We start from the raw sequence: 22,310 nt of genomic DNA on the forward strand, positions 1-22,310 counted from the left end.
ACTGCCTCCTAGGGTTTCCAAGGCTGTGATCTTCATGAAAGCAGACTGCCACATCTTTCTCCTGTGGTGCAGCTGGTGTGTTTGAATGTCTTACCCTTTGGTTAGCAGCTGAGAAACTTTAACCACTGTGCCACCAGGGCTCTTTTTCCTAGTTATCTAAACCAAAAAAACAAAAAAACCCCAGTTGCTGTCAAGTTGATTCTGACTCATAGCGACCCTATAATAGAAATATCACAAGTGGGTGGCTTTAACGAACAGATTTTATTTTCTCATGGTTTAGAAGGTTAGAATCTGAATTCAAGGTGCCAGCTTTAGGCGAAGGCTCTCTCTCTCTCTGTCTGTCTGCTCTGGGGGAAGGTCCTTGTCTCTTTTCAGCTTCTATTCCTAGGTTCCTTGGCAATCACACATCTTCCCCTCCGTTTGTGCTTGCTGACTTGCTTAATCTGCTCTTTTATATCTCCAAAGAGGTTGATTTAAGACACACCCTACGCTAATACTGCATCATTAACATAACAAAGAAAACCCATTCCCTTATGGAATTATAACTACAGGTATAGGGGTTAGGATTTACAACACATATTTTTTGGGGGTACAGTTCAATCCACAACACCTTCCATATGGGAGACCCAGTTTGATTTCTGGCCAAATGTATATCAAGTGTAGCCATCACCCTTCTCTTGGTGGAGGCTTGTGTGTTGCTCTGATACTAAGACAGAGTAGGAAGAAAGGCCTGGTGACCTGCTTCCAAAACTCAGCCACTGAAAATCCTGTGGATCACAAGGGTTCAGTCCCATTGTGCATGGGCCTCCCTGAGTTGGGGCCAACTTGACAGCACCTAACACCACCAGCAGGCTGCTGCCCCTCCTCCCAGTGGGACCTAAGCTCCTTGAGAGCCTGGCCTGTGTTTGTACCCTATTGTGTCTCCAGTGTCTAGAATATTTTTTTTGAATGAATGAACAAGCGAAAAAAATAAATAAGCAAACTGGCCTCTAGGCTGGGACCTTTGAGCAGCTCCCGATTCCTCACTGTCATGCAGAACGGTACAAAAACACCTCCCCTGGCTGGTGTACTCTTCCTGTCAGACAGCTTCCCAGCAGTGTAATAACTGGATTAAGGGGAGTGACCTTTCAAGGCTCTGCTAGATTGCTTTCTGAACCACAGTGGGTGAGAGCGCCTCTCTAGCTGAATAGGCAGCTACAGGGTTTGGAACCAAGTCATTTAATAGCAATCTCCTGGCCATTACAGCTGCATCAGTGCAGTCATAGGTGGCTGGGGCCGGAGTTTCCACCGTGGGCTGCTGAGCACCTTCATGAGACTCACTGCCCTCGGCGGGAAGCGGGCCACTGAGGGTCCTCCCAGGTATTTGTCTAATAATATCAAAAAATCAATGCAAAAGATTCTCCTAAGACCATTTAGAACTTGCATTGGAGGAGAAATTCTGTCACGATTCCATGAGTTCTTCCTTTGGCGTTCTTTGTGCCCGTAAAATGTATTGCCTTCTAGAGACCTTTGTCATCTGAGAAAGATTCAGGTGAGGTTCCTTAAATTAGCCTTGAGTTTAGCACACAGGCCTCCTAGTAACTTTCATGTTTGAAAATTTTAATTACGTCATGTGAATCGTGCCCTCTGGTGTTTGTGGAATGCCATCCATTTAAATATTTCTAATTTAAAGACAAGGCAGCCTGTGCTGATCAAGCATAGCCGTATGGGTAGTTTCGTAATTACAGACCTCACAACTGCAACGTGGACGTTAATCATCTGCAGTCAATGGCACTACGTGATTCTCGGTGTTTCTAAAGCCCTTTTTTAATAAGGCCGGCACAGCACCTGCAGGAAGCAGGTGGGGCGGAAGGAGTCTCACCAGCTCTGCTTTGGTGCACGCTGTGCTTGGTCAAAGAGCAGAGTGATTTTTTTGTGTCCCCTTGGTAGTGCTTTGGTGACCAACATTTGCTGATTTCGGACATAAGTTCGGACCATTTCCACAGCAATGGAAGCCCCATACGGGGAACCTTCTCCATGTATACGGCCACAGTGGGGAGGCAATTGGTGTGCATCGGTGTTTTCAGGCAATGTAGGGATGACAATAAACGCCCAGGCTCTGAACAGACAAACAAACAAAAAACACCAAGCCAGTTGCCATCGAGTCGATTCCGACTCACGGCGACTCCATGTGAGCGGAGCAGAAATGTGCTCCATAGGGTTTTCAAGGCCGTGACTTTTTGGAAGCAGGTCACCAGGCCTTTCTTTCGAGGTGCCACTGGGTGGGTTTGAACTACCAGCGTTCTGGTTTGTAGTGGCACAGATGGTTAAGCACTTGACTGCTAACTGAAAGGTTGGCAGTTTGAGTCCACCCAGGGGTGCCGTGGAAGAAACACCTGGTGCTCTACTTCTAAAAAATCAGCCTTCGAAAATCCCGTGGAGCCCAGACTCTAGAGTCAGACAACCTGCTTGGGTTCAAATCCTGGCTTCACCACTTACTAAGTGTATGACCTTAGGCAAATACTCAGTTTTCTCATCTGTAAAATGGGTCTAGTAATAGGATTGAGGTAAAATACTGAGCATATGATTTGGCATATCTGAAATTCCCCACAATTATTAGTTGTTACTATCACCTCAGTCAGAATCCACGTTGCCTTGTTGAAGGAGAAAGGCTCCCTGAGGCAGGCCATGCTTGTCTTCTCCACTACACACACAAAGTCTCACATGGTGTCTGAGACATATTGGCAGGTGTTAATAAATGCCAGGAGCCCTGGTGGCGCAGGGGTTAAAGAACTCAGCTGCCAACCAAAAGGCCAGCACTTTGAATCCACCAGCTACTCCTTGGAAACCCTACTGGGCAGTTCTCCTCTGTCCTATGAGGTCGCTATGAGTCGGAATCGATTTGAGGGCAACAGGTAATAAATGCCAATCATTAATTAATAAATGGCCTATGAGGTCAGTGAGTGACAATTCTGTTCTCCCTGTCAGAGCTCTAAACCAGCTGAGGTGAGGAGGGGAAATGGTAGGTTCAGCAGTGAGAGAAACAGCGTGGTGCAGTCGGCAGTGAGCTGCCTGCCTTCTCCAGGTGGACAGCCTGGCCATCCCTCACCGGCAGTCCTCGTCCGCTGCTGGCCAGCTCACAGGTGCCTACCGGCAGAGTGCCTGCAACGGCACATGTTCTCCGCTGCAGGCATGTCCTTTCGAGAAAAGGGCGCAGCCGTGAATGCTAGGTCCTGTGCCAGACTCCCCTGTCAGACTCGTCAGTTCTCCTCCACTGAGGAGAAGCGAGGCCGTGGAGAACGGCTGGAGTGTTCACTGGTGGCTGGCCCTCACGTGGAAACTTGCGCAAAGGGAAGGAGGGTTACCTTCAACAGCCAGTGGAATGAGTAGGCAGATGGGAGTTGTTGAAGCTCTTGAGCAGACGTGATCAGGCTTCGTCAGTGTCACAGAGACTGAGTTCATCCTGTTAAGACAGGTCCTTTCCAAATCCCCCAGGTACACACAGGCCAGCTGCAGAGCCCGGCTAGTTACTGCTGTGCAGGTGGTGAATGGCATGTCCCTCTTCCCTCCTCCTCTTGGCCCTTCTTTCTTGTTCTTCAAACCTTGACTTAGATATCTCCTCTTCAGTGGGTTTTCTCAACTACCTTAATCCAGGTTATTGTTGTGTGCTGTTGAGTTGATTCCAACTCATAGCAACCCTGTGGGAACCTGATGGAGCCCTGGTGACACAGTGGTTAGGAATTCAGCTGCTAACCAAAAGGTCGGCAGTTCAAATCCACCGGGTGCTCCTTGGAAACCCTATGGGACAGGTCTACTCTGTCCCATAGTGTTGCTATGAGTAGGAATCGACTTGATGGCAACAGGTTTTTTTTTTTTTTTTTGGTTTATAGCGACCTGATAGGACAGAGTAGACCTGTCCCATAGGGTTTCCTAGGCTGTAATCTTTACGTGAGCAGGTCACCAGATCTTTTCTCCTGCAGAACAGCTGGTGGGTTTGAATCACCAAACTTTTAGTTAGAAGCTGAACGTTTAACCACTGCACCACCAGGGCTCCCTTTAATCCAGTTCAGAGGGCCCTTTCTCTCCTCACCTTGCACCTGTCCCCGTGATGCTTAGACACTGTGATGCATTCATTGCGGTGCTGCTCACCCTCCCCCATGCTGTGACCTCCTCGGGGACAAGGACCCACTCTTTCATCTTTGTGTGTCCCTGGTTCCTACTGGGCCCTCAGGTCCTGCTTGTTGAATGAATGAATGACCACACCCACTGATCCTCAGCCTCGTTGGGTTCACTGTTGTTCAGCCCTCGGCATTTGGCTCATCAGAAGCAAATTCTCAGCAAGACTTTAAGAAGGTGCAGGATGTCCCAATGTAACTGTGCTGTCGTCTCTTCCCAGGCTAGGTCCCACCCAGCTGAAAATCTTCACCTGTGAATACTGCAACAAGGTCTTCAAGTTCAAGCACTCGCTGCAGGCGCACCTGCGGATCCACACCAATGAGAAGCCCTACAAGTGTCCCCAGTGCAGCTACGCCAGTGCCATCAAGGCCAACCTCAACGTGCACCTGCGCAAACACACGGGCGAGAAGTTCGCCTGCGATGCCTGCTCCTTCACCTGCCTGAGCAAGGGCCACCTCAAGGTGCACATTGAGCGGGTGCATAAGAAGATCAAGCAGCACTGCCGCTTCTGCAAGAAGAAGTACTCGGACGTCAAGAACCTCATCAGGCACATCAGGGACGCGCACGACCCGCAGGACCAGAAGGTCAAGGAGGCCTTGGACAAGCTCTGCCTGATGACCAGGGAGGGCAAGCGGCAGCTGCTCTACGACTGCCACATCTGTGAGCGCAAGTTCAAGAACGAGCTGGACCGCGACCGCCACATGCTGGTGCACGGCGACCAGTGGCCCTTCGCCTGTGAGCTGTGTGGCCACGGCGCCACCAAGTACCAGGCGCTGGAGCTGCACATTCGGAAGCACCCCTTTGTGTACGTCTGCGCCCTGTGCTTCAAGAAGTTCGTCAGCTCTGTCAGGCTGCGCGCCCACATCAAAGAGGCACACGGGGCTGCCCAGGAGGCCGCGGTCTTCAACAGCTCGGTCAACCAGAGCTTCTGCCTGCTGGAGCCTGGGGGGGACATCCACCAGGAAGCCTTGGGGGACCAGCTGCAGCTGGCAGAAGAGGAGCTTGTGTTCCAGGGGGTGAGTGCCCCCAAAGAGGCAGCCTGTCCTGCGGATCCTCGGCCTGAGGAGGGCCAGAAGGAGCCGGAGGCCCCTGTGGAAATCCCTGCCCCGGCCGAGCACTCAGCTACCCCTCCGGCCGAAGGTGCCACCCTGCCCCCCTGCGAGCTGGGAGCCACTGTGGTGTCATCAGCCCTTTCTTCACCTGCAGTGGTTTCCAGTGACTTTCTCTTGAAAAATGATACCTCCTCCACTGCTGAGGCTCACACTGTGCCTGAAAAGACCGTGGACCCTCAGCATGGAGACCCAACCCACACTCAGGACGAAGGGATCGTACTACTGCTGTCTAAGGACAAAGGCACTAACCCGCACCGGGAGGCCCGGGATGCAGAGAGCCCTCCGTGTGAACGGCAGGACCCTGCTGCCCTCCCACCCACCAGCCCAGACCCTAGCAGGTATCTCAGGTCAGGCCCAGCTGAGGCCTCTGAACTTCTTCCTCCCGTGGCGGGTGGTGGGGACGTTGTCATTCGCCAGCCCGACTCCTGCAAACCTGCCTCAGAGCCCCAAAGTGATGTCACTCCCTTCATGAAGATCCTAAACAGTTTACAGAAGAAGCAAATGAACACGGGCTTGTGTGAGAGGATCCGGAAGGTGTACGGAGACCTGGAGTGTGAATACTGTGGTAAGGAGGGTGGTGCCAGGCGAGTGGCTGGCGGGCATTCTCCTTCCTGGCACCCCCAACCACTTCCGTTGTGCTTTGGGTCACCTGGGTGTGTTTGAGCTCATGTCTCTTTGCAAAGACACCTTCTGAGTGAGCTGTCCTCCTTCACATATAGACAGGAATGGGTACCCATCCATGGTACAGTTTAGTGCCTGGTCTTTGGAAGGCTGCCTCAATGACAGCTCAGTAAAGCGTGCTGGCTTGGCCAGGGGTTCACGCGGAGGTTTATCCACCACCTCAGAACTTTAACCAAGAAGAGCATTTTTCTGGTATGTGACATGTTTAAAATAGAGTGTTAAGTTGTGGCCGTGTTCTAGGTGAGCAGAGCACGCTAATATGGCTGCAGCTCCATGTAGGGAGGCCCTGACCTTAACCAGGCAGAGTCACAAAGAATGTTTGGCTTCTGAAACTCCCAGAGAGCTGGCGGTGCAGGAGTAGAAGGCCCAGCCCTGGACCATGTGTCCCCGGAGTCAGCAGAGCTTAGAGACCCTGTGATTGACGCGTGTGCGTAGCAGCGCTTGGCACCCTAATCGGCCCTCAGTCAACGGGTTTCTCCTTCCCCAGCTCTGACCTTGTGCAAAAATAGTAGCACCCTTAATCTTTGCAGTCAGTCTCCCACCTGTGAAAAGTCATTTCCAGACAGAGATGTGGTGGAAATTGTGAAGGGTGACCAGGACAAGCACATGAGGGAGAGAAATATAGTAGTTAAAAATAATTAAAAAAAAAAAATCAAATTCAGTATAAAAGAAACTTCCTTGTTCTCATGTGAAAATATTTTTTTAGGCAAACTTTTTTGGTACCAAGTGCATTTTGACATGCATGTCCGCACCCACACCCGAGAACATCTGTATTATTGCTCCCAGTGTCATTATTCTTCCATCACCAAAAACTGCCTTAAACGCCACGTAATTCAGAAACACAGTAACATCTTGCTGAAGTGTCCCACTGACGGCTGTGACTACTCGACTCCAGATAAATATAAGCTACAGGCACATCTTAAAGTTCACACAGAGCTGGTAAGTAGCAAGCCGAGCGGCAGCCCGTTTCCCCTGGGTGCGCATTGCTTTCTCAAATACGTGCATATCGAGGTGTCCGGCTGCAAGTAAACCCGAGAGGTGACCCGGAAAAGGTAGACAGGGGCTTCTCACTAAACCCACCCCTCTTCACTTTCCAGAAGGCCTCATTCACCCCAGTGTTCCTGTCACAGCGAGACTCTCTAGTACCTTGAAAAAAAGATGAGATGGAATGAATTTGCTTTCTACGCAAATTCTTCAGGATCGTAGAAAATCTATAGGGTAAGGTCTACAGAGTAGAAATAAAGCAGAGATTTCTTAAATGACATTTTAAAGAATTATTAACAACAGGGATGATAATAATAATAGATGCCCAAACGGTTGTTGGAGGTTGAATTAGATAACGCCTGTCAAGTGCCAGCACAGTGTTTGGTTCCTAGTAGAGTCTGTAAATGCCAACTGCCACTCTTGAGATAATACTATGATGTTATTTATTGTAAACTCTCTGTGAAACACTTTTATTTAGAAAAAAAGGTGATAAGTTAATTCAGGGTACGTAATCAGGTTAATAATTCACGATGGTAATATTTCCTTTTTTCATGGGAGATCATGCCACACAATGAATGAATGTTTATTTTTGCTAACTCTAACCTAACTCAGGAGGCTGATAGCTGAGAGTGATTTGAGCAGGCCGGGCCCCAGGTGTGGCTGTGCGTTGGTTGCATTCTGCTGGATGCTTCAGAAGTACAGACTGAGGCTCCAGACACTCGAAGTGTTACCCCTGTTTTCTGGCGTGAAGTTTAAATTCAGGGTTTTGGGTAAAGTGGTTAGGTAAGAGCACAGGCTTTGGAGTTAGAGATACCTGGATTCAAATACTGCATCTAGCAGCTCACAAGCTGTGTGGCCTTGGGCAAGTCACTTGACCTTTCTGAGACCTGGTAGCCTCTCTAAAATAAAAATGTATAAGTATATATAAAATGGAGTACACACACGCGTATACCTGCATGTATACAGACAGTATCTATAGACAAGTATTCACACGCATGTATACATACATATATGTACGTGTACATATGCACACGTGTATTTGTGTGTGTGCGTGCATATATATGAAATATATGTATGTATTATTTATATTTGTATGTATCTATATCTCCTAGGGTTATTGGGAGATTCTAATAAGGTAGTCCCTGATTTACTACAGGCTTCCGTTCCGATGGCTTCATCGCTAGTCAGTCCTGCACAAGTCAAATGCCTCATTTTTTTTTAGGTTTCATTACTATTGCCTTTTATTATCAATATCTTTATAAATCTGATCTTTATTTGTCTTTGGGGTTGGCCTGAGAATGATACCATCAGCAAACCACTTGCTGCAACATTGTATGTGGTACATGTTACTAACAATAAGATATACCAACAACAACAGCAGCAAAAAGACGGTTGTAAGTGCGGTTCGTCGTAACACGAGTCTTTCGTAAGTTGGGGACTACCTGTAAACCAGACAAAGAACTCGGCAGGGTGCTTGTCACCTAGCTAACTGCGCGCGCCAGCCGAAGGCAGGGACTGTGTTGGTGCTGTCTGTGCTCCTGGAGGTGAACATGCAGCTGCTGCTTCTGAGTCTCACTGACATAGCTTGGAGGCCCCGCTCTCTGTGTACCACCTATTGGGATTTCAAACAAGAGTAAGATCCGGCTCTGCCTTCAGGGCACTCTTCGTTTTGTAGGGAGATAAACAAACATACTGGCCATATGGCAACGTGGGGGTGTATCAGTCACCAGTCTCCAGAGAAACAGAACTAATAGGATACATACGCATACATACCTACACACGGGGGCAGCGGTGGTCGAGTGGTAGAATTCTCGCCTCCCACGTGGGAGACCCAGGTTTGGTTACCAGCCAGTGCACCTCATGTGCAGCCACCACCCGTCTGTTGGTGGAGGCTTGTGTGTTTCTATGTTGCTGAAGAGATTTTAGTAGAACTTCCAGACTAAGATGGACTAGGAAGACAGGCCTGGCAATCTACGGAAAATCAGCCAATGAAAACGCTGTGGATCACAAGAGTCCTATCTGCAGCCCATCATGGGAATGGCACAGGACTGGCCAGTGTTTTGTTCAGTTGTCCATAGGGTTGCCATGAGTCAGGGGCTGATTCAATAGCAGCTAACAACTATGTACATATATATATATGTTGAGGAAGACCCTCAACAAAGTGGATTGACACAGTGGCTGCAGCAGTGGGCTCAAGCAGAACAACAATTGTGAGGATGGCACAGGACCCGGCAGTGTTTTGTTTTGTTGTACATAGGGTCGCTATGAGTCAGAACTAATTCAGTGGCACCTAACAACAACAACAACATATACGTTTGTTGAGAAAGATTTATAGAGATGTATTTTAAGGAATTGGTTCACGTCATTGTGGAGACTGACAAGTCCAAAATCCACAGAGCAGGCAGACTGGAAACTCAGGCAGAATGTCTGTGTTACAGCCTTCAGGCACGGTTTCTTCTCCCTGAGAAGATCTGATCCAATTCTTTGTGAAGTCTGCCAAGTACAGCGTGCTGTCTCTTGGGGGTTAAATGTTAACTTCTCCTTGGAAAGGTTTTCGGAAATTATAAAGCATCTGAGAATCATGTGGCTCCCATTATTTTTCATTGCTGCCTCCGTAAATAGTTGTGTCATCTTCACTGCCCCATTGTCTTTTGTCTTTCACCTTTCTTGATACTGGTGGGTCCTCACTGCTGTCAAGTGGTTATACGCGGGGATTTGGAGTCCCAGCTTCGGCTCCCAGTCGTGCCGGCTGTCGACCTGGCGCAGGCGGCTGGGACTTCCTTCCCTCCTCCATAGACTGGAGTGAATGACCCGCTCTGCTTTCTCAGGAAGGGGCGAAGCTCCGATGAAATAGTGTGAATGTGCTGGCTCACTGATCATGGAAGGGTATTACTGAGTTGGAGAGCCGTGCTGCTCTGACTGGGAAACGCGTGGGACCTGGGGCAAGTTCTTGAATTGATACAGGGCTTGGTTTTTTTTTTTTTTTTTATCAGTGATCCCAAGGTTGAGACCAGGCTCAGATTTGTTCTGTGATCCAGCACTTAACCTTCTTTCAACACAGATTCCCATGCAAAGCAAAAGCAAAGGACATTTAAAATAGCAATTTTTCCCCGACTCTGACCATATCCACGTCTCTGAATGGCCTGAACAGTTTGCACTCATCTGCTCACCTAAAGGTTAGCAACCTACCCATCGGTGCTCTGGAAGGAAGACCTGGCAATCTGCTCCCGTAAAGATTACAGCCAAGAAAACCCTGTGGAGCTGTTCTACTCTGTAACACATGGGATTGCCCTGAATTGGAATTGACTCAACAGGAACAGGTTTGGTGTTTTTGCTTTTTACAACTCTTAAGGAAATTTAATCCTAACAAAAACTACTGAAAAGAAATCTCCAAATAGGCATAACAATCCCTGTCTCCAGGGCTGCCCATGAGTTTAGTGAGATTATGTTTGTAAGGGACTATCTGTGTTCCCCCAAAATGTGTGTATCAATTAGGCTGGGCCATGATTCCCAGTATTGTGTGGTTGTCCTCCATTTTGTGATTGTAATTTTATGTTAAAGAGGATTAGGGTGGGATTGTAACACCCTTACTAAGGTCATATCCCTCATCCAATGTAAAGGGAGTTTCCCTGGGGTGTGGCCTTCATCACCTTTTATCTTAGAAGAGATAAAGGGAAAGGGAAGCAAGCAGAAAAGTTGGAGACCTCATACCACCAAGAAAGCAGTGCTGGGAGCAGAGCCCGGAGTCTGCTGCTCGGAGAAGCTCCTGGTCTGGGGAAGATTGATGAGAAGGACCTTCCTCCAGCACCGACAGAGAGAGAAAGCCTTTCCCTGGAGCTGACGCCCTGAATTTGGACTTTTAGCCTACTTTACTGTGAAGAAATAAATTTGTTTGTAAAAGTCATCCACTTGTGGTATTTCTGTTATAGCAGCACTAGGTGACTGAGACAGGGACACAGCATAGTCCCAGGTACCTAATGAGAGCTAGACAGAGCAGCTCTCTCCTCTTTCCAGGAGAAGCCATGGGAACAGTTGCTGTGGTGTGGTGGTATCTGGTGATCTCTCAGCACAGGTTTTAAGTTCATACTTGGCCCCTGTCTTTGAGAAGTGCATAGTCTGTTTTTGGCTATAAACATACATATATTTAAAAAATTTTTAAATGTTCTTCCTAGAAATAAGGTAAAATAATATATTGCCAACAAAGCACGGAGAAAGTAAAAGGAACTATTTCCAATATCTTTCTGGAAACCAATGTGCCCGCCCAGTCAGGATGTATTCTTTTTTTAGTGGAAGAAAATGTTATTTAACTGAAATGGTTGAATATAACCGTTTTCCTTTCCAACGGCTATAGCAATATGGTCTTTTCTTATTCGATCATAAGTAAGTGTGTTTCTTTGGAAGACTGAAGAAGAATTGGTGGCTTTGAATTATGGCGTTGGCAAAGAATATTGAATATACCACGGACTGCCAAAAGAATGAACAAATCTGTCTTGGAAGAAGTATAGCCAGAATGCTCCTAAGAAGCAAGGATAGTGAGACTGCGTCTCACATACTTTGGACATGCTGTCAGGAGGGATCAATCCCTTGAGAAGGACATCATGTTTGGTAAAGGGTCAGTGAAAAAGAGGAAGACACTTGACAAGATGAGTTGACACGGTGGCTGCAACAGTAGGCTCAAACATAACAACGATTGTGAGGATAACGCAGGACTGGGCAGTGTTTCATTCTGTCGTACGTAGGGTCGCTATGAGTTGGAACCAACTTGACAGCACTCATCAACAACAAGTGTGTTTCTGGGTTGCCCTGTTAGGGCTGATCCCCAGCACCGAAGACCTCAGGCCACCGGAGAATCCTGTGTATAAAGCAGCCTTATAAACCAGGATGCTTCGAGGAAGAGGCATCGCGGGCGAAACGAGTTGTGTTCAGTGGGAAAGAAGCTCGGGTGAGGCTCATGCCCCAAGCGGAGTGCTGGCTGTCTCCCAGCTTGTCCAGATCAGTCACCATCCCAGCGTCCCCGTCCTGTGCTGCACGTAGTGCACATGGCCTTCAATGGCATGTCATCTGGGTGGTGGCACATCTGTCCTGACTCGCTTGTAACCCCTTGAGGGCAGGGCCAGTATCTCACATCCTTGTCTTTAGCACAGTGCCTGGCACATAATTAAAAAAAAAAAAAAAGAAAAGACAGTTGCCACTGAGTCAGCTCTGACTCCTGGCACCCCCACGTGCGCCAGAGTAGAACTGTGCTCCATCAGGTTCCCAGTGGCTGGTTTTGTTCTAATGGAAGTGGATCTCCAGGCCTTTCTTCTGAGGCACCTCTAGGTAGTCTTGGACCTCCAACCTTTTGTTTAGTAGCCAAGTGGATAACCATTTGGGCCACCCAGGGACTTCTGAACAGTATCGGGCCCTGACACTTTGGGGACTGGATGTGGGAATCTGCAGAGGAGAGCAGATATCTTGTAACCGTGGGCCTTTGGTTCCTGAGAAAGAGTTTGGAGCAGAGTCTCACACCTTCATTTGTTTTAAAAATTTGATGCCAATGTTTTCTAGGTGCCCTGACTTTGTAGCAGTTACATACATGGAGGCGGGGTTGATATTCTGCACCACTGCTCATTGTAGATTTTTAAAAAATTATTTAATTGATTTTTGTTGTTGTTGAACATACACCAGTTCAACAATTTCTACATGTACAATTCACCGACACCGATTACATCCTTCAAGTGGTGCAGCCGTTCTCACCCTCCTCTTTTGAATTGTTCCTCCACAGTCAACATCTCGCTGCCCCCAGGCGTCCTGTCTAACCTTTCAGGTTGTTGTCAATTTAATCCTATATAGATAGTTTTTAAAAGAGCACAATGCCCAAGGCAGACCTTCTTTACCAATTAATGCCTACTGTAGATTTGATGTGGCCCTGGTGGCACAGTGGTTAAGAGCTTGGCTACTAACCGAAAGGCCGGCAGTTCGAATCCACCAGCCGCTCCGTGGAAACCCTGTAGGGCAGTTTCTCACTCTGTCCTGTAGGGTTGTTGTGAGTCTGAATGGACTCGATGGCAGTGGGTTTGGTTTTGGTTTTTTGGTAGATTTGACAACTTTCCAGTGCCTGTGAGGCTGGACAGGTGCCTCTGAGGCCTAGCCTGAGGGAGGCTTGCCCAGAGCAGAGAGCCCACTATGGCCTCAGTGTGCACCCCAGGCCATGATAACTGCCTTTTGCTACTCCACCCCTTCTTTAAAGGGCCTGATGCTTCTGTGAAGGCTGGTCCCATCACAAGGAACGAACTCTGAGGGCCGGCCTGTTCCATTGTCATTACGGCCTAGGTCTCACACTCTCGACCTATGCCAAGAACTCCTCAGCCACCACTATAAGTTTGCTGTCAGTTTGGGTTTTCATCTCCAGCACAGAACAGAGGTTTTGAAAAAGAAAGAAATGAGTCCTAAGAGCCCACCTTTCTGCCACCACCCTTTCCTACTGCCGTGTCCTTATGACCGTCTTCAAAGGCATCAAGAAATAAGGGGCCCTGACAAGCTCTAAGATAATTTACTTTCAGACAATCAGAGATTAAAAGAAATAAAAATCAAATAGCAGAGGCTCCAGGGAGATAGCTGTAAACTCCTTCAAAGCCCTCCTGAGCGCCTCCATCTACTCTGATGACAAGGGCACCTGGGGCTGCCGGGGTGCTGAGAGCCCTTCTTCAGGAGGTCAGAGGGCCCTGGGTGTTGCTCTAGGATGGTGGCATGAGCACCCATTCCCGGGTGCAGACACAGGGCGGTGTGTGACCTTGGAGGGGCAGGGCAGGGGAGGATGGGGACGGAGTACCCGGAGAAGCCGGAGCCCTTGATGTCACTGTGCAGAGGTGTGTGGCATTGTCTGGGTGGGCAGCTGAGGACCGCGTCACAGGCGCTGCCTGGACCCTGGGGACATCTTACCTTGGAAGGTGTGGTTTGGTATCCAGTCCTTAGTGGGGGATGCTGCTGCATTGTTTTGTTCAGAGGGCTTTTGTTTTATTTTTAAATATAAAGTACCCTTTTTCTAGGAGTCCCTGGGCTGTGCAGCTGGTTAACGTGCTTGATTGTTAACCACCAGGAGTCGGAATTGACTGGATGGCTGCTAGTTAACTGCCAGCCCTTTTCCTAAGCATGCCCTGTGGAGCCCTGGCCCACCTACAAAGAGACTCTGGCTCCGGAGATTTGGGGGAAGTGCTCATTCAGATCCCCTCCTGGGAGATTTGCTGTGGGCATTAGCACGTGAGAAGCTCCGTGAAGGCCTGCTGTCTGAGGCAGAGTTGCGTGATAACAACGCAGCGCACAGCAGTCAAGTCTTTTCAAATTTATCGAGCATTCGCTGTAAGCCAGGTTCCGGTCTAAGCACTTTGTTGTTTGCTGTTGAGTCGATTCTGACTCATAGCAAGCTCATGTGACAGAGTAGAACGCCCATAGGGCTTCCTAGGCCGTAACCTTTATGGAAGCAGATCACCAAGTCTTTTCTCCCATGCATTTCTCTTACCGTTCTAGTGACCCTGCAAAGGAGGCAGTGTTTTTATTGCCTTTTACAGATGAAGAAACTGAGGCACTGAGCGGCTAAGTCACTTGCCCAAAGCTTCCCAGCTTATAAGTGGTGAAAGCAGGACTCAAACTCAGGGACTCTAAGCCCAGAGTCTGTATTCTAGTCACTGTCTTAGAAGAGCAAGGGAGCTCCGGAGCCCAAGGCCCGGTGTGGCCGTCCAGCCCTGCATTCTGTGGTGGGGTGACCGTGGGCTCCTTCCCAATGCTTTATGGGCTGTGGTACGCAAAGTGTTTCTCATAGCTTCAGCAGGCAGTAAGTTCTGAATAAGTGCTAGCTATCATTATATTATATATAAAAAAATATTATATTTTTTTTTATCATTATTACTTCTCAACATAAAGAAAATAAAAATCCTCACAACTGGACCAATAAGCAACATCACGATAAATGGAGAAAAGATTGAAGTTGTCAAAGATTTCATTTTACTTGGATCCACAATCAATGCTCATGGAAGCAGCAGTCAGGAAAGCAAACCATGCAATGCACTGGGCAAATCTGCTGCAAGAGACCTCTTTTAAAGTGTTAAAAAGCAAAGATGTCACTCTGAGGACTAAGGTGTGCCTGACCCAAGCCATGGTATTTTCAGTCACCTCATACGCATGCAAAAACTAGACAATGAATAAGGAAGACTGAAGAAGAATTGACTCTTTGAATTATGGTGTTGATAAAGAATATTGAATATACTGTGGACTGCCAGAAGAATGAACAAGTCTGTGTTGGAAGAACTACAGGCAGAATGCTCCTTAGAAGTGAGGATGGCGAGACTTCATCTCATGTACTTTGGACGTGTTATCAGGAGGGACCAGTCCTGGAGAAGGGACATCATGCTTGGTAAAGTAGAACCCCCCCCCCTCAAAAAAAGCCCAAACCTGTTGCCATCGAGTTGATTCCAATTCATAGCGACCCTATAGGACGGGGTAGAACTGCCCCATAGTGTTTCCAGGGAACAACTGGTAGATTCAAACTGCCGACCTTTTGATTAGTAGCTGTAGCTCTTAACCACTGTGCCACCAGGGTTTCCAGTAAAGTAAAGGGTCAGCGAAAAAGAGGAAGACCCTTGATGAGATGGATTGACACAGGGGCTGAAACAGTAGGTTCAAACATAGCAGTAATGTGGCGATGGCACCGGGCCGGGCAGTGTCTATTCTGTTGTACATAGTGTCGCTGTGAGCTGGAACCAGCTGGACAGCGCCTAACAACAACAACAACTATTATTATTGTAAGGAGCCCTAGTGGTGCAGTGGTTAAGTGCTTGGCTGCTAACTGAAAGGTTGGCGTTTCAAACCCACCCGGAGGCTCCATGGGAGAACGACCTAGGAGTGTGCTCCGGTAAAGATTACCACCTAGGAAGCCCTATGGGGCAGTTCTACTCTGTTCTATCAGGCTGCTGTGAGCCGGAATCGACTCAATAGCACACAACAACAATTATTATTATCATTACTTAGTGGCACGAGGATTGTGCCTCTTGGGGGTGGTGTGAGGGTTGTATCCTTAGTGCATCCTGAGCTCACAGTAGGGGCTCAGTAAGTGGTGGAAATTCATTCACCTATTAAATCGAAGGGAGCAGAGACCTTGTTGACATCCTATGGAACACGCTTTGAGAAACATGCCCAAAACATTTCCTCATAGTCACTGCTTCTGCACAAAACACCTGCTTTGTTTTTGTAAATGTGGACACAATGCATTGGACAAATCTGCTGTAAAAGGCCTCTTTAAAGTGTTAAAAAGCAAAGAATGTGGACTTGTAAACCTTGTTGCTCAGGTGGGTGTTTGGTGCATATGATCCTGGTCACACTTTTGAAGCTCAGCTCTGGGTGTAGCCAGGCTGTTTCTCTGTTTGACAGGTTTGCACAGATGCTGCTTCAGTTCGTTGTCTTCCCTGATGGAGGTGATGGGGGGAGCTGAGAGGGACAGGCAGAAATCTTGCACCCTGCAGCCCTCCGTTGACCAGATAACGAACCGCTTCATCCCACCAGCCTTCTAAGCATCTTTTTTACCTGGCAGAATTGACTCCAACTGCTGCTCTTTTTCCTGTCTCAGCTCACCCACCCTCTAGGGAAAATGGTACCTCGGTGTGAAACAGCTGGAAAGTGAAGTAGTGGGAGGAAAGGCAGATGAGCTAAAGCTGGCTTCTCCCTAATTGAGAAGGTGACACTGAGCTTCCTGGGTTGGTCAAGTCACATCAGTGCAGAGCGAACCCCCCACCAGTGGCCTGCGTGGGACTCAGTCTTGGTGTGATGGGAGGCATCCTGGGCGGGCATTTGTGTGCAGATGCTGGCTCTTCCTCTCGGACCTAGGGCTCATCACCCCAGGCCTCAGTTTCCCAATCTGTACTGTGACCATAACATAACCTTTGAGAGTAGTTGCGAGTCTCATGTACAAGAAATTCTGTGAAAACCCCATACGGACCATACATTTCGTGTTGGGGGAAATGCAAGGGGGTAATAAGCTGCTGGGTCGTGTAGCTGCACTGGCCTGCGTGGTGGACTCTTGGCCTTGAGGCTGAACCCCGCCCTTTACCAGTCCAGCTATCTTCACAAGACCCATTAAGCCCTATACCTGTCTTCTCAAATGGAGCTGGCACCATTCCCCTACTCCTGAGCTCCCCAGGCTGTCTGGGGCCAGGTGGAGGCTACCTGTTAACATTACTTTAAAAGGTGCACTGTGCTGCAGTGCGTGTCTAGCTTTGATGCTACTGCTGCTGTTACTGAAGGTGGTGGTGGTGGTGATGGGTTGATGGTGGTAATGATGGTGATGGTAATGATGGTAGTGCTGGTGGTGATGGTGGTGCTGGTGGTGATGGTAATAGTGGTGATGATGGTAATGATGGTGGTGGTGATGTTGATGGTAATGATGGTAGTGTTGGTGGTGGCGATGATGGTGTTGCTGGCAATGATGGCAGTGATGGTGGTGGTGGTGGTGTGATGATGGTAATGGTGGTGGTAGTGTTGAAGGTGGTGGTAGCCATGGTGGTGATGGTGGTGGTGGTGGTAGGGATGATAGTAATGGGGGTGGTGGTGATGGTGGTGTTGCTGTGATGACGGTAATGATGGCGATGATGGTGATGGTAATGATGGCGATGATGATGGTGATTGTGGTGATGGTGATGATCGTGGTGATGGTGATGATCATGGTGATGGTGGTGATGGTGATGATCATGGTGGTGATGGTGATGATCATGGTGGCGGTAGTGATGGTGATCATGGTGGTGGTGGTGATGATCATGGTGGCGGTGGTGATGGCGATGGTGATGGTGATGGTGATGATCATGGTGATGGTGGTGATGGTGATGATCATGGTGGTGATGGTGATGATCATGGTGGCGGTGGTGATGGCGATGGTGATGGTGGTGATGGTGATGATCATGGTGGTGGTACTGGTACTGGTGGTGGTAATGCTGACAGTGGTGATGCTGGTGGTGGTAATGATGGTAACGGTGGCAGTGGTGGTGGTGCTGGTGGTGGAGGTTATTTTTCCACAGAGCCCAAGTTTAAATGAAACAATCAATTGATTGTACTCTCTTTCTGTTAAGGACAAAAGGAGTTATTCTTGTCCTGTGTGTGAAAAGTCTTTTTCAGAAGATCGATTGATAAAGTCACATATCAAGACCAACCATCCCGGTAAGGTTATGTATTTTAGAGCAAAAGATTAATTTAACAATGCTTATGTTTATTTTCAAGCACAGCAGTGTATATCAGCTGCACTAGATGGAAGTGAAGAGGGATGAAGACACGAGTAAATTCAAGGGAAGCATCTCTACTTAAAGAGTTGTAACTCTTTTTTTTAATACTTATTAATTTATTGTTATCCTTTATCTTGTCTTCAGATGCATCTCCCCCCTGCAGCTCTCCCATTTAAAGTTAACTGAATCCTGTTAGATTCTGAGGTCTGACATAGATCCCACCTCCTCCCCCAACGGGGCCCATAAGTTTGTGATCCCTAAAGGGTGGCTTATGACGGGGCATTAGTTCCCACCCAGGCTGAGGAACCTTGGTTCCTCACTCCCCACGCTTCTCAGGTATGGCAGGCATGGGCCCCTGGCCTCCATGCCTGGTCACTCCTGTCCTCACTGCCTGGGATGTTTTCCCTCTCTTTTCTTTCTGGCTAATTCCTATTCATTCGTTAAGTTCTCCCCCAGAGCCCTGCCCTAGGGGAGTCTTTTGTGACTCCCAGTCTGGGTGAGGCCCTTCCATGCACTCCTCTAGCTGCCCTGACCCCACTCACAGGGCTCTAGCCATCTGTCCTTTATCGCCATCTCCCCACATGCCCAGTGCCTCAGAACCATGTCTCCAGCAGGGCTGGGGAGCAGGCACTGGTGTATGAATTGTACACGTGGGTTACAAGTAAGCCAAGTACACCTCTTCCTTCCTCCATATCTCTTTTTTTCTGTTTTGTGTCTGCTCCTGATATTAGGAAAGTGACTCCCTGCTTGTAAGTGGTACTTCACAGAGGAAAATAAATGGCAGAAGGGCTCTACCACTCGTGTTTTTTCTGGGAATGGATGGAGGGTAGAGGCCTTCTCATGGGGGGACAGGGAGGTTATGTGATCCTCTGAAGGCCCCATTCTGTCCTTACCATGCTAACCCATGTTCTGTGTAGCCTGTGGTCCTGTGTGAGCTGGACACATTCATTCAAACCACTGACCTTTGTTCATGAGCATACACAAAAGTACACGGCACCATATAAGGAACCCCCGTGAACCCGTACCGCAGCTTCCAGAGTTACCTACATTTTGGTAAACTTGTTTCATATATTCCTCCCCGCCACACCTTTTTTTTTTCTGGAATATTTTAAAGTATATCCCAGACATCATGTCATTTCTCCATAAAATCTTTGGTACACATATCTAAGCAATAAGGATTTTTTTTCAGTATGATATGACCACCATGCCACTATTAAAACAACCAGAATTAGCAGTAATTCTTTATTATCACCTAGCATTAGTCCATATTAAAATTTCCCCAGTTGGTACAAAGATTTTTTTTTCAAACAATTAGTTCATTTGACTCAAGACCCAAATATTTTGCTTTTAGTTGTTATGGCACTTAAGTCTCTTTTATTCCCGAAGAGCCCCCATGCCTTTTTTCCTGTGATGTTGACTTGTTGGAGAAACTGGGCTACTTCACAGAAACTGGGCTACTTCACAGAAACTGGGCTACTTCACAGAAACTGGGCTACTTCACAGAAACTGGGCTACTTCACAGAAACTGGGCTACTTCACGTTCTGCAGTTGTCAGTTGCTGCCTCTCAATGTTGCTTCTGCATCCTCCATGTTTTTTTTCTTTTTTTTTTTTTATTGTGCTTTAAGTGAAAAGTTACAAATTAAGTCAGTCTCTCGTACAAAAACTTATACACACATTGTTGTGTGACCCTAGTTGCTCTCCCTGCAATGTGACAGGACACTCCTTTCCTCCACCCTATATCCCCCGTGTTCATGCAGCCAGCTCCTGTCCCCCTCTGCCTTCTCATCTCCCCTCCATACAGGAGCTGCCCACATAGTCTCATGTGTCTACTTGAGCCAAGAAGCTCACTCCTCACCAGTATCATTTTCTATCTTATAGTCCAGTCCAGTCCGTCTGAAGAGTTGGCTTTGGGAATGGTTCCAGTCTTGGGCTAACAGAAGGTCCGGGGTCCATGACCTTCGGGGTCCTTCTAGTCTCAGTCAGACCATTAAGCCTGGTCTTTTCACGAGAATTTTAGGTCTGCATCTCACTGTTCTAAACACTGCTCTATCAGGGATTCTCTGTACATCCCTCAGTTTTATGTTGACAGGTATTTAGATCTGAGACTCGATTGGAGTCTGGTTTCACTTCTTAGTCAAGAATTCTATCCCATGACACCAAGAGACACATCCCACCTGGGTTTGCCACTTCTAGTGATGCTGAGGTCCATCAGTGGGCTGAGCTGCTGTCGCGAGGTTCATTTACATCTACCTTGACTGAGGTTCTTTGGCTGCTTCTGATTATTGCCCTGTTTTCTTCCAGAGGTCTCCATGAGCACCATTTCTGAGGTTCTCGGGAGGCGGGTGCAGCTGAAAGGGCTAATTGGAAAGAGAGCCACAAAGTGTCCGTACTGCGATTTCTATTTCATGAAGAATGGCTCAGACCTACAGCGTCACATCTGGGCTCATGAAGGTGAGTACTCATTGTTCAAAAAAGAGCACACTTTTAACTTCATGTGTCCGTGCAGCATTTTAGAGGTCCACCTCCTTTACCCCAACCATTATATACACCAGGTGAGGGCACAGGGCACAGAGCTGTTAGGGTAGGGTGCCCAAGGTTACACAGCTGTCCAGTGTGAAGGCAGGACTTATGAAAACACATCTGGCTTCAAAGCCTGTGTGTTTACTTTGCTCTTCTCTTCCCAGTCATGTTGAAGAACAGAAATTAGGAATTTGGCTTCTCTGGGATTGTGAAAGAGGGTGTGTCTGCATTCTGGAATTATTTAAATCTTTTAGAAGAGCACCTGGTCAAATGATACATGAATATAAAGATAGCATTGCTGAGCCATGTTCAGTCTTTACGTGTTTGGTGTGGTCTTCTCCTCCATGGTGGTCATTGTCCTTGAAACACCTGTACTTTGGACCTGCTGTTGAAATGGCTGGTCAGGTTCCCATGTGATACAGAAAGATGCTGTCCAACCCAAGGTAGCACCAGCACTGTGATCTTGCTTTCACTGTTGTTAGGTGCCGTTGAGCCAACTCTGATGCATGACGACCTCATGTACAATAGAAGAAAACACTGCCTGGTCCTGCATCATCCTCACAATCACCTGTGTGTTGGAGTCCTTCATTATGGCTATTGTGCAAATCCATTGCACAAGGGTCTCCCTAACCCTTGTTGGCCCTCCGCGTCACCAAACACAACATCTTCCTCCAGGGATTGATTCTTCTGATGAAGTGTCCAAAACAAGCTAGTCAGACGGTGTTTTGCTGTGACCCATAGGTTTTCATCGGCTAATTTTCAGAAATAGATCACCAGGCTTTTCTTCCTAGTCTGTTGAAATTGGCAAGCTCTGCTAAAACCTGTCCACCATTGGTCACCCTGCTAGTATTTGCAGTATCAGTGGCATAGCTTTCAGCATCATAGCAACACACAGCCACCTCAGTACAACAAACTGACAGACAGGTGGTGGCTTCCCTTCATCAGAGTGTGTTATAAATGACCAACCTAGGAGAGGGGGTAGGCTGTCTAGTAGGTTCCTTGGGAGGTGATTTCCGATCCCATCATTTTGCAGACATGAGAACTAAGGTCCAAACACTAGGTCATGGTCCCACATGTATTGGTGCTCGTGGTCAGATTCTCACTCCAGTTTCCAGAAGTCTAGCCCAGTGCTGGCCTTTGCCTGGGCCATAAAGCACAGTCAGGCCTGTGTGTGGCTCTCAGCTGTGTGCCCCTGGCAAATCCCACAGCCTCTTGGAAGTCTTGGTTTCTTCAATTGCAAAGTCATGGGCAGTATAGATAATGGGTAAAAATGCTTGGCTCAGTAAAAATGGTCTGTTATGCCCTTCTGGTCAGGTTTGGGCACCCCCAATGATAGAGTAGCCCATTGCTCTCTACTGTAACTGTCCGTTTACTTGTCTGCATTTCCCACCACAGTGAAGGTAGGGACCACGTCTTCTCAGTTTCAAGATTAAACCCTCAGTGTTTAGTGCAAAGTAACTCCTTCACAGACATTTCCTGAATGAAGGAGTAGCTGAATGCCTGATGTCCCTATAGTCTGCATCATGACCCTGGTGACAGCAACAACTAGTGTTTGTGAAGCTCATGATTTTCAGAAGTAAAATAAGCTTTTACATCGGTTACCATATTTTATCCTGG

The 22,310-nt window shown here is 47.8% G+C and overlaps 1 protein-coding gene across 23 annotated transcripts in view; it reads left to right on the forward strand.

The window, feature by feature from the left end:
• Nucleotides 1-22,310, forward strand: part of ZFAT (zinc finger and AT-hook domain containing) — a 336,678-nt gene that overhangs the window by 207,171 nt on the left and 107,197 nt on the right. For all 23 annotated transcript variants that reach the window (XM_049854202.1, XM_049854213.1, XM_049854217.1 and 20 more), the window contains 4 exons: nt 4,376-5,832; nt 6,655-6,887; nt 18,023-18,110; nt 20,475-20,624. In XM_049854202.1, the coding sequence (XP_049710159.1) occupies nt 4,376-5,832; nt 6,655-6,887; nt 18,023-18,110; nt 20,475-20,624 (1,928 nt within the window). The remainder of the gene's footprint in view (nt 1-4,375; nt 5,833-6,654; nt 6,888-18,022; nt 18,111-20,474; nt 20,625-22,310) is intronic.

Source organism: Elephas maximus, chromosome 15, assembly GCF_024166365.1.
Source record: "Elephas maximus indicus isolate mEleMax1 chromosome 15, mEleMax1 primary haplotype, whole genome shotgun sequence".
NCBI lineage: Eukaryota > Metazoa > Chordata > Mammalia > Proboscidea > Elephantidae > Elephas > Elephas maximus.